We start from the raw sequence: 12047 nt of genomic DNA, 5'->3' as shown, positions 1-12047 counted from the left end.
AACTCCCTGAGAAAATGGTGAAATTGGGGCTCAGCATCTTTATGCTGTAGGGGGGATCTCAACCTTTGGGCACGGAGGCAGCCGGGGCTTGGCGTGGATCAGCCCGGTCGCTGGCCATCGATGCATCAGCTCCCTGATGGTCTGAGACTGTTCTGTAAATAAAATAAAGTAAAAAAATAAAAAAATAATAAAAAAATAAAATAAAATAAAATAAAATAAAATAAAATAAAATAAAAGCTGGGATGATAACGAGCAGCTGTGTAGTTTTTTTATGCAGAATTCCATGCTTTGAGCTATAGTAGACATGAGAAAACTGATTTTGATAAGGGTCACCTATAATTGCACCTGAGTTATTTTTGTTGTTCAGAGAAGTTTCCTTAGTGTAACGAACTTTTAAGATGTTACTTGCAAGAATCCATGGAGAACCCAGAGAAGACATTTATCAGGTCATCAGTAAAAGGACTTTGCAAAAGTTCTTAGCAGGTTTCTGGTGTGATTTTCTGGTTCTGGAGCTTGGATGTATCATTTTATGTTCTGAGCTGCTGGGTGTTTTTCTAGGCTGAACCCTGACCCTCGTGTTTCTCTCTCCCCTTGCTGCTTAGCTCAAAGCCAATCTCCTTTAAAGCAGAAAAATTTCAGCAACACCTTTTTGCAAAGATTTTCTGTGTTCTGAGGAAGGTGGCTATAACTCAATGCCAAAACCAATTTCGCTGGGAAAAAAAAGATGCTGTAGTAAGCAATAACAACTCTGTTAAGTGCTTCACATCTGCTTTGGGGAACGCTCACCCACCGCAGGGCGATGGAAGGGGGATGCTGTCATCCCTTGTGGGCGTTACAGCCAGCGCCTCCAGCACCCAAAGCACCAGTTACATAAAACCGTAACAATTTTCAAGTCAAATTATTCCAGCTTTTCAGGGAAAAGAAAGGATTCCAGGACTTTCTGTAAATGAGATGGAACTTCTAACCTGAACTGCAACAGGATTACTGGTTTTTAGAGACACAGCCTACACAGAGATGAGTCATGTTCTGTCCTGGAGTATGTGTCTTACCGTTTAGGAGCTGGGGTTTACGGAGGAAGCATCTCACAGTAAGTTGCTTGGTGTCCCCTCGAAGTCAGAGACATGTCCGAATGACTCTGCAGCTGCATTTCCCAGCCGGCCGGCTTTCCCGCGGCTCCCGGTGCTCACCTCCCATGGTCCCGCCTGGGGAGGGAGCGGAGCAGAATCGGGTGAGGTGGGAGCACCGGAGCGGGGCCCATGGGGCTGGGTGGCTTTTGGTTCGACTTGAGTGAAGATTTTTGTTGTTTTAAGTACTGCCCAAGTACTATCCAGGTGTAACCCCGGAGAGTGTACTGAAGGCTGTTTGGACATAGGCATACATCAAACATTCATGCGACCTAAGGAGCAGGGGAAAGCTGCGTGTGCAGTCCCGTGGGGTTTGTTTCAAGGGCGGCGAGGTGGGAGCTCCAGCCCGGGCTGCACTACGAAGGCTCTTGTGGAAAGAGACCGTGTGCAGTTTTAATTAAGCAACTGAGAAGAACTGGTTTTTACAAAGATTAATAGGCCTGTGTTTTAATTATGGGGAAATAATAGACTAGAGAGCTAGGGAAGTGGGAGGTATCAAAAGGAGAGGATTAAAAACTTTAAGGAAGCTGCGTGAGACTATATTTTTCTGTACTTACAAATTGCAGAAGTTCCTCCCCATTAATAATGATCAGAAAACTAATAAAATACCTTCAGCCATATATGACTGTTAACATTAAAATCTATTTTTTATGCTTGTTGAGTAGAGAATTTCTGATTACAATCATCAGTTAAAAAAGAAATCGTTCTTTTTTCCAGTCTTCCAAGTTTAAAAATAGAAGAATTATCTTCTGATTTCCGCCATAGTTTAATCAATGCTTTTCCAAGCAATATAAAGGTAAAAAGAGCAAAAGTCGCTTTTATTTAATGATTGTTATGCTTTCTTTAATTGTGCTACAGTGTTATTATTAGCTTCTGAAAATAATTGGTCCTCTGCATAGATTTTAAAAATCACATTGCAGAAAATGCTGTTGTGATGCGCAGGAAGTTTAAAAGTAAACAAAATTTAAGGAAAGAGAGGAAAGGGGGACGAGAGGGAAGGCCACTAATATTTGCAGTTGCTACTGGTTTTCATCTTTTCAATGAATTATTTCCCATACATTACTGTAAGAGATGTTCTCTTGTTGGACTTTCTTAAACATCAGCATGCTTTGGCTTGACTTGTCCGCCGGTGACCGGCGGTGATGGACCACAGCTCCCGCAGTCCTGGTGCTGACCTCTGGCAGGAGCAACGGTGCACCCTCAGTAATGTGATCCCACAGGGATTTGTGTGTGCTGATCTAGAACTGTGCATTGATCTGGCATCATTACCCAGTGTATTTATGGCACTTAAAACTAGGAGAAGTTGAAGAAGAGTTGCGCTCTTAGCTTGAGGCTCAGGCTCGTCCTGGGGGAACTGCAGTGGAAGGCTGCCAGCTCTTCGCAGGTTCACATGAAATCAAAACTCTGCTCAAACTCACTTCTCAGGTTTGCTGAAAACTTGTGTTTAATTCCCTGAAATGTTTGGGAAACTTAATGGATGAATCATTCCGGAGCGCAAACCCAAATTTTAAGCTTTTAGTAAAACTTAGCTTGGCGAGTCCTGTTTTAGGATTTGTAACATGTTTTGCCCAGCTAGACTGCTGCAGTCTTAAGGAAATAGAGGTTTTCATGGAGGACTTTGCTTAGCATTGTCCTGTGCATGTGCATTCCAGGCGCAGAGCATGGGCGTTGCACCGCCCGGCTGAGCTGCATCCCGGCACGTGCACGGCGAGGGGCAGCCGGGGCACGCGGACCCGTTCGGCTGGGTTCCTGGTAGTTCTCGTTCGTTTCCTTTGTGAGGTCTTGTCTCTTTGTAGCTGCCTTTCCTCCCCAGTCCTCACTTGTGAGATGCTTAGGTTGTCGCCGAGCGTGCCCCGATCCCGGCCGGCACAGCGGCGTGGAGAGGGGTATGGACGGGGAGAGCGTGCACGTGCAGCGAGGCAATTCATCTTCTTGTAGGAGCTGAACTGTCACGGGGTTTCAGTCAAAAGACAGGTTATGTTTCTGGATACGTTCATGTTCTGCAATGTTAATAATACAGAGTTTTCCCTTATTATCTGCAGCTTAAAAAATAACGTTAGATTACCATTATTAGTTAAAATTAAGAAGCGCATCCAGAGATCAAGTACGTGAGAAATGCAACTGTTGGGAGAAATGCAGAGGTTGTGCACAAGGTCGGTTGTGGCATTGCAGTCATGCGCACTGCTCAGATCCCATTGGATTGCTTGGGGTCGGTATTTTTGTTGATCTTGGCGTTTATTCTTTGCAAATGGCCGTCCATACATGATTGGTTGGCTATGTCACACAAAACGTATGTGGAAAGACTGTTCTTTCATGGAAAATTATAAAGGTATGGGGGAAAAAAGACCAAGCCTTCATTTAAAGGGGAAAAAATCCTTATTTGTCCTTATTTCTGTTCCTCTGCAATAACTACAGTGCAGAAGTGTTGCCTCCAATGGCCAGGAACACACGTGGGTGAATGTGTAGTCCAAATTGCCTGCACAATAGTTTTAAGCAAAAACTGCATTTTCAGAAATGAGAAGTGATTTGCAAACAGAATGGGATTAAATTTGTTAGATTAGAAAAATTTCTGAGATGACTCATTTGTTTGCTTCTTCCATGGAGTAAATACGCACTTTACCCATTGCATCTCACGTGCGTATTGGGAAAATACAGCATGTTGGCTGCTACTTTATTTGAAGGCCATCCTGTGCAAAATATTTCAGCCAAATTCTGCAACATTTTCAAATCAGTTCATTCCCACAGTGTTAGGGAACTTGCATGGGTTTTGAGTAAATACAGAAAAAAGAGTGCTTTGGGCTATTGAAGGAACCTGTTTGAGGTAAAATATTTAACCTGTTTTCAAAGAACATTATTTGGAGTATGATTTTTAGTTTGAAACCCATGTGCTTCCATAATACAGCATGCTTCGTCAGGGTCTGAACAAGACTGAAATGTTTTCCCCTAGTTACGTTTTTAGAAATACCTTTTGTGATTTTTTTTTCATCAAACTTGAAAATCTTTCTCAACGACTAAACATCTGTTCCATTTTTAGTCCTTGGTTTTCATGTTTTATATGGCAATTGTATACTGCATACTTTTTGTTAGCAGGATATAGAAGAAAGTTGGGTTTAGCAGGTTTTCACCTTTATCCATGATAACCATGCACCTACAAATTAATTAGCAAAATTTCTTATTTGTTTTAGAAAATTATTTTGAGAAAATACCTCTGTATATCAAGTAACACAGCAAGAGGCCTCATGTTCCTTTCTGCACTGCTGTATCTCACCTTTTCTCAGCAGGAAAGCCTTGATATCAAAAGGGCTGCATTTATATGAGACGTTTTTGGGACCCTTTGGGGCTGTCGGAGCAGGTGCTGTGGGGAGTCTGGGAGGATGCTTTGGGGCTGCTGTGACGGCAGCCCCGAGCACTGCCCTTCTCAGCGTGGTTTTCAGGTGGTTTGCTTTGCATCTGAAGAGAATTCCACTTTTGCCTGAATTAATAACCAAAAATTTCAACTTTTATTTTCTTTTTTTTTTTTTAAGCAAGGCTAATTTTTTTTCTTACAAGCTGCACAGAGAGCACGGAATTTGTAAGGCAAGGCTGGTTTTGTGTGCTGGGAGAGGAGGAGGCTGGTTTTCTCTCCTGTGGGAAGAAGCCGTAGCGCTAGCGCTTTCTTGCACGTTTTTGGATGTGTGAGTGTGTATAAACAACGAGGGAGTTAAATAAAATGGTAAACTCTCACTGAAACTACAGGCTACCTTCAAAAATACTCATTTATAATGGACTGTATCCAGCTGCTGCAGAAATACCAGTAAAAAAGAAACGTGCTGTAGAAAAACATCAGTGATTCTGAGGTTTCTCTGCTTCTCCCCAGTCTTCTGTTCATTAGAATCAATTTGAAAATGTTCATAAGACTTTGAAAGCAGCTCCTTGCCTTCTCCGAATGGGACCAGACCCTACAAAACTCCTCCTGCAGGGATTCACAGACGTCTGCTGTGCTCTCCATCCTCAAAGTGATACTTCCCCATGACATCCCAGTTCTCTGCTATATAAACTATGATTTTTTTATCCTGTATCATCTGCAGCTTCCCTCAGAACCCTTTCAGATTTCACGTTGAGATCATTAATTAAATGAATGGTTATTTTCATGATCCATTTCTGAAGAATTTCAGCCTGATGCTTCTGGTTTCTTATTCCTGAAGGGAATGTCATTTTTCCCCTTAAACAATACCGCCATATGCTTAAGCTGCGAAATCACCATTTTCTCCCACCTAACAGTTTCCATAGTTGCGCTATTTTAATGTTTTATCAAAGAGATGAGATCTATTCCATTCTCTTCTTCTGTTGGATTTCCTTCATGTAAAAAACCTCTTTATCAAATAAAAATGTCCCATTAGTCTGTTGCACTTTGTATTACCTTCCTTCAACTTTTAAAGTTGGTTTAGAGCCTTAAATTCTATTGTGGGCATGGTGGTTAGCCTAAAATTTGCCTGATTCACTCTCTGCTTTTCCTTAAATGTAGATAATACATTTATGATTTCCCAGTCACATAGCATCACTTTCTGATTGTTTAAAAAACATGTAGTTTCATGCTCTCACGCGTGACTCCTTTGAGGTTGTTCTCTGCCCTTGACTCCATTAGCTGCTCTGCCTTTTCCTGCATGCTGGATGTCACCTTCTTTATGGAAAACTGGAGTATAGTGCTCATTGGGTTTTTGAGCTGTAGTTAAATATCCTTAACCGCACTGCAGACAGGCTCAGTCTTTTTCGTCAGATCATAGAAATAAAGTCCCTTCTGCAAGCTCTCTCTGCCCTTTTATCCCCTCCATTCTCAGCCACCGAGATGGACTCTCCTTGCTGGCCGTTCCTCCTGGACACCCTTTCCCAGCCCTATTTTCCCATGCTCTCTACCCAAGCTATCACTGTTTTCTTTTGCTCATCTCCTGTCTCCAGTCCTTCTTTTTTTATGACAAACATTTCCTGGTCTATGGCAAGGTGGTACTTGAAGTATCTCCGGTGTTTGTATTCTCGTACTTCACACAGTCCTGTGTTCTGCTGGTATTTACTGGTTTTCTTCCCATCGTTATGCTTTCTTTTCTCACTTGCTGCTCTTCCGTGCGTTTTCCTGGCTACTCACGAAAATCACCATTCTGGCTGAAGTTCAAGAGAACATCCCTGGGCTGCCGTGCCTCGGGATTGCCTTCACTGTCAAACTCTGCAAAGCAGAACATAGACTGCATTGTCCAAGGATCTGTGGAACACCAAGTCAAAATGCTCGTGGGACTGAGGAGTGGTGTTCAGTGTCCTTTCTCTCTCCTGCTCTCCCACCTGTCACCAGCGTCACTCCACTCTTTCCAGACGGCAGAAAGGTTTGATGGCTACTCCAAAGCCATCAGTTGCCTTAAAAATTAGAGCATCTCCTGGGACCGTTTTTATCCCGCCGGCCATTGTGCCGCTTTGTGGCCACTCCTTTAGCTCTACCAGCGACAGGCATTCCTCGGCGCCGGTGCAGCTTCGCATCCTCTGGCATCACCCCCTTCCCCCCGGCCACCGCTCTGCCTGTCCGGGGTTCAGGAGCGCCGCACTCTCACACCCGCACCGGCTCGCCTTTGCGGGGATCCCGCCCCAACAAACATCTGCTTTCCTTCTTATTTACTTAATTGGGCTAAGAAGTGCTTTCAGCATTATTCACCAGCTCCTTACTGCTTTTCCCATGAAGTTTTAGGAATTGCGCTTGATGCGGTGCTATTCTTAGAACTTGACGGTGACATTTAATAGGATCCATCACAGTGCAGTTCTCCTCATCCCAGTGCGCAAGTGAGCAACTTAAGACGGAAAGCTATTTTAGAGAGAAATTACAAATGTTTCCTAATACGCAATACAAAATATTGACAACAGCAGCATATTGCAGTGCCTAATTATCTTAGTAGAAGGTTATACTTCTGTTATGCCTGGGTGGCTTTTTTTTTTTTGTTGCATATCTACAGGAAAGATTTTCAATTAACATTGACCTTTAATACTCCTACTGGTTTTTGAGTCTACAGATGGTGAAACGGCCTACAAATTAGATTTTGCAATATACCTTGTTCTTGTTATTTCTCAACTGATTAGTTTCAAACAGTTTGCAGTACCTACACTGGTGCATTCAGCTTGCAATTCCCTCACAATCTCTAGTGCCATGTTCAAACCCCCAAGATATTGTGTAGAAATGCTGTCAAACTCTTCAGATATATGTGTTTTCATTCTCCAGCTGTACTTTTTACTCATTTTAAAAAAAATGAAGTCTTTACTTTATGGAGAAATATTTTTGAACTAAAATATAGAAGGAAAGGAATCTGTCTGGGGTACATCTGCTTCTGATCGTACAGATGTTGTTATTCACTGAGCTCCGATTAAAGTGACTATTGTACCCTGAAAAGCAGTTTTTAGTTATTTTTCTAATAATAATTGTAAAAAAGTTAACGCATGGCATAATAAACAAATCACGTTCATTTGAGCCGCTATCATACCAAAGATGTTTTAAAGTATATTCAGTAGAAATATGCTTTATGTTTCATTGTTGTTGTCAGCAGGGAAATCCATGCTAATTGAATGTATGTTTGCTTTAAATGACATGTCTTGAATATGATTAGCAATGACAAATCTAATAACCTTTTGAAAAGAAAAAAATATTGTTTTGGATTCTAAGATGTCGTTCTAGTTTTTGGTGGAAAAAGTCTCTTGGTTCCTTAACTAAGCAAGCAGAAGTTTATTGTCTCTGAGGAAAAGGACAATAATTTTGCACAGGCGCACATGCCTCCTCCTGATCCATGCGGACTGAAACTGGGGCAGAATGGGCTGCTCCCATGAAGTCATTGAGTCCAGTTCAGAAATAAATGAGCCTTTCCACTTACTGCTGCACTGAGCAGTCACAGCAGGAAAATCAGAAAGGAAGAACAGCAGAAAAATGTATTTATGTTTATGTGTGTTTGTAAAATAGGCTTTTGGTTTTATGATGATTTGTGAATTAACAAATGACTCATGTTTTGAGGTTCAACTCTGATATATTATGGCTGTATTCAGTTTAAAAAACAATACAAAGGTAATGGTATTTAAAAGCCCCTACTTTTTCATACTTACGGTTTCACCTTTTTTCCCAGGTGTTACTTGGAAGATGGAGCTTCAAAAGGTGCCTGGCTGAATCGGTCGAGTATTATTTTTGCTGGAAGCGATAAGTGGTCAGTAGATCCTCGAGTTTCAATCGCAACAGCAAATAGAAGAGAATACAGCCTGCAGATACAGGACGTAGACGTGACAGATGACGGTCCATACACTTGTTCTGTGCAAACTCAACACACTCCTAGAACGATGCAGGTGCACTTAACTGTACAAGGTAAGTGTTTAAACCAATTGCAAATTGTTATTGGAGACGTAGTAGAAAAACCTAATTTATAGATGGGAAGCATCAGCTAAGCACATTTTAAAGCTTTTTTTTCTTTCTTTTATTCTTCTTTCTTGGATTTATGTAGCCATAGACTGTATGTGCCATTGGCTCTAGGCCTTTGCAAGTAGATAATTAGCCCAGAAGGGTCTCCAACTTGCCAAAATCAGGTTTAAAGCCTCACTCCTGCTCTGCTGACAATTGGACAAGATCTAAAAATATAAGAGGAGAATACCCCTACAATAGTCGAGGTATAGTTCCCTGCAGTGGTACTCTGCAGGTATCTGTCAGTTTGGCATAGGTCTCCTGCATGGCTCAAAACGCAGTTGTTTTGCATGGTGTTCAGCCTAGTCACCATGTAAAGGTGCATAATCAGGTGCTGAGTTCACAGAAGGTTTACAGCCTTTGCATTTTAACATTGACACCAAATATTGCCAGAAACATCCTCGTTTCCTTTATGACATCAAGATGCTTTCAGAAATAGCCAGTGCCGCTACTGCAGCACGCCGTGGAAGGGTCACCACGGATGAGGACCCGACCGTCCTTGGGGATGGAACAAAGCTACAAGACATGTTTTGATGACCATGTAATAAAAGCATCAAATAAAAGATGACCGATGGATGCAGTGAGACAGACGCCAGAGCGCACTGTCATGCAGAGTTTGCAGGTGGCACGGCCATCAGCTGCACCGGCAGCCCAACAGCCCGGCTCCAACTTTCCTCCAGGAAAGTTTGATGAGAGTTTTAAAGGAGGAAGATGAATTGGTTTGTGGGCTCTTTCAGAAGCGGTTCCTCCAGGGCAGGCTGAGAGAAAGCACAAAAATGCTTCATCCCGCGGTGCTCCCGCACCGATGGGCAGGGCGGCAGGTCGCTCCTCGGAAAGCTCATCTTCTTCCCGGCGCAGCTCAGCTGCAAGGAAGGATTCACCAGGGCATTTTATACCCACAGCCCGGAAGGTCATTCTTCTGTTCACATAGCACTCAGCTTACTTGCCTGTATGGATGTGCCCTACCCCCATGAAGCTGTAAGTATGAAGTTTTCTGTAAATTTTATTGGCATTCACAAGGTGCAGTATTTCATTTGAGCACCTCAAGTGTCTTCTCTGGTGTGTGCCATCACAAGCATTGTTATAAAAACAAGAATCAACTCATCAGCTTAAAAAAAGCAATATTAGAATGAACAAAACAATTTTTCAAAAATAGAAATTCTATTAGATTTAGAAATTTAATAGAAATTCATTGAAACCAAAATAAACAAATGAAGATAAAATAAGCTTATTTTGCATTAAAATCCATAGGTTTTGTTTCTTCCAGACCAGTTTTCTCACAGAAATACAAAGATCTCAATGTTGTTAATAAGAACAGCCCATTTATTTCCATGAGACAGTTATCTGCTATAAGCGCTGCAGAACAACAGTGTCAGTTTTACACACATGGAGGTAGTATTTATTGTACTGTTCCAGGGTGAACAATTCTTAGTTTTGATTGTCTTTATAATAGTTAATGCCCTCATGCAAGGGGCTAAATAAAAAGTTGGAAATTAATTGCATGTACAAAACATGTAAACAGGAGCTTAAAATTAATTAGACTAACTACAAGTATATAGAGAAATAATAACTCAATAGTTAAAAATATGCATAATTATTAAGCGATTGCATTTATATCTTCAGAAATGCAAAGTATAACCTAAGGCTTTAACTTATTAGTCTTTGGTGTAATCATCATTAACATTTTCTTCTGCATTTTTATGAGTAATAAAGCAATGAATATAAACCAGAAGAATTTAAATGGCAATCTCTATTAATCCATATGGCGCACCAAAATCCCTTACAAATAACGTGTATGAAATGCTTCTCAAACTAATTATCCTTAACCACTGGACCTTTAGACCCCAATGGTTTGTAAGACTGTTAGACTGTAGCTCTGTAAGAGCTAAGTGTATTCGCTGCATAAAGAACATTATTTCATTAGTACAGCCAAAAAGCCATCACTTAGTCATTTTTATAACCTTCCTCAGAGGCGGCTGTTGCATGAAGACCTGTGAATGTACTTTTACGGGAGAGGGTTGTTCAGAACTATTTGTATGCTCTCGGATTGGGAAGCTGGAATGAAGAAGCCATGACTGTATCAATTATTATTTCGGTTGTATACATATATTCAGTTACTCCAATATTATTTCAGTTATATTTTATGTAGGAAGTAGGCACCGGCTCCATGAAGCACAGCCAGAACAAGTGAGCCATTTTCAAGATAAAGTTAAAAAAATTCACTGTCCCTGTATTTTTTCCTGTGTGGTTCTCTTAGCACTTGGCAAGAAGGGAAAGCCGCTGAGCTCCCTGCTTGTAGAGAGAGGTCCCGCATCCGCTGAGCGGCAGAGCGGGATCAGCAGCTCTGGAGGATGCCCCATCCCTTCTCGGTGATGATTGTGGCCAGTTCTTTCCATTCCAGCTCATATCTTTATGTACATATTACTATAGATATTAATAATTATCAGCCGTGCGATGGATGCTCAGTGGGTTGGATGTGAGTCACACCAATCACTCATCCCACAGGGGTGGGATCGCACCTTGAATCAACACTGGCTTTTGCACGGTAATTTACAGAGACCTGCATCAGGCTTGCTACTGTCATTATCTATTCAGTGGACCTGAATGGGACTTGTGCATGTAAGCACTTTTAATCAGGTCGCTTCGTACTTTTGCTGCTAATAAAGCCATCGCTTCACCTTCCGTCTGCTGAGACTCAGGAGGTAAGGATGCAAGATCCATGCATCCTTTGAGATGGAGATTGACCTGTCTGAAAGTAACCGAGACTGTAAAGGAAACATCAAACAGCTAATTGGTGCTATGAGCTTACACATCCTTTCCTGCTGAATAGGGTTCGTAGGGATGATATAATACCATTTTACGGAAGCAGTTTTACGTTTCCTTTTAATATTGTTCATGGCTTTGTATCTCAAGATTAGAAACAACTTCTGCTATTGGGGAGAAATAAATGAAGGGAAAAGCAGGTCTTTTGCCAAAGTAAAATCATTCAGTCAAAGGGCTGGGTTTCCTTTTACACCGTGAATAAATGATCAGCAGCAGACCTAGAGCAGCACATGAAATAACAGGAGAAAAAGAAAATTTAAAAGCCAAGTCTTAGCCCTTTAAAATTCCTCTGCTCTGCAGGCTGTATTCTGTTGAGTAATGTTGAAAGATGTCCTCCTGCTGAAAACAGCAGAGCTGGAAGAGACAGGGGTGTGTGCATTGTGTCACAAATTAAATGAATAAAGACTTATGCCTGATCATAAGCCCCCAAATAGGTTCAAACTCCAGATTGCAAAATTATTTGCTGTGAAACTCCAGTTTAAAAGCCGTGTACATCCAACTCTCTCTCTTATTTTCTTTTTTTTTGGTGTGCGTGTGAGGTCTTTATATACACTCAGATCCAGTAGCTGTCATTTTGAATAGCCTCTTCTCTGCTATTTGGGCTGACAATTTCTGAACTTATTCATCTAAGTGTTTCAGAGAATAAATACATT

The 12047-nt window shown here is 41.5% G+C and overlaps 1 protein-coding gene across 1 annotated transcript in view; it reads left to right on the top strand.

Moving 5' to 3' along the window:
• The window catches only part of NEGR1 (neuronal growth regulator 1), a 293934-nt gene that overhangs the window by 130334 nt on the left and 151553 nt on the right, over nt 1-12047 (top strand). The window contains exon 2 of the mRNA XM_059821760.1: nt 8246-8478. Coding sequence (XP_059677743.1) covers nt 8246-8478 — 233 coding nt within the window. The remainder of the gene's footprint in view (nt 1-8245; nt 8479-12047) is intronic.

The sequence above is a fragment of the Gavia stellata genome, chromosome 10, assembly GCF_030936135.1.
Source record: "Gavia stellata isolate bGavSte3 chromosome 10, bGavSte3.hap2, whole genome shotgun sequence".
Classification (NCBI taxonomy): domain Eukaryota; kingdom Metazoa; phylum Chordata; class Aves; order Gaviiformes; family Gaviidae; genus Gavia; species Gavia stellata.
Note: the sequence above shows the minus strand (reverse complement) of the source record. Positions and strands in the feature narration are given on the sequence as shown.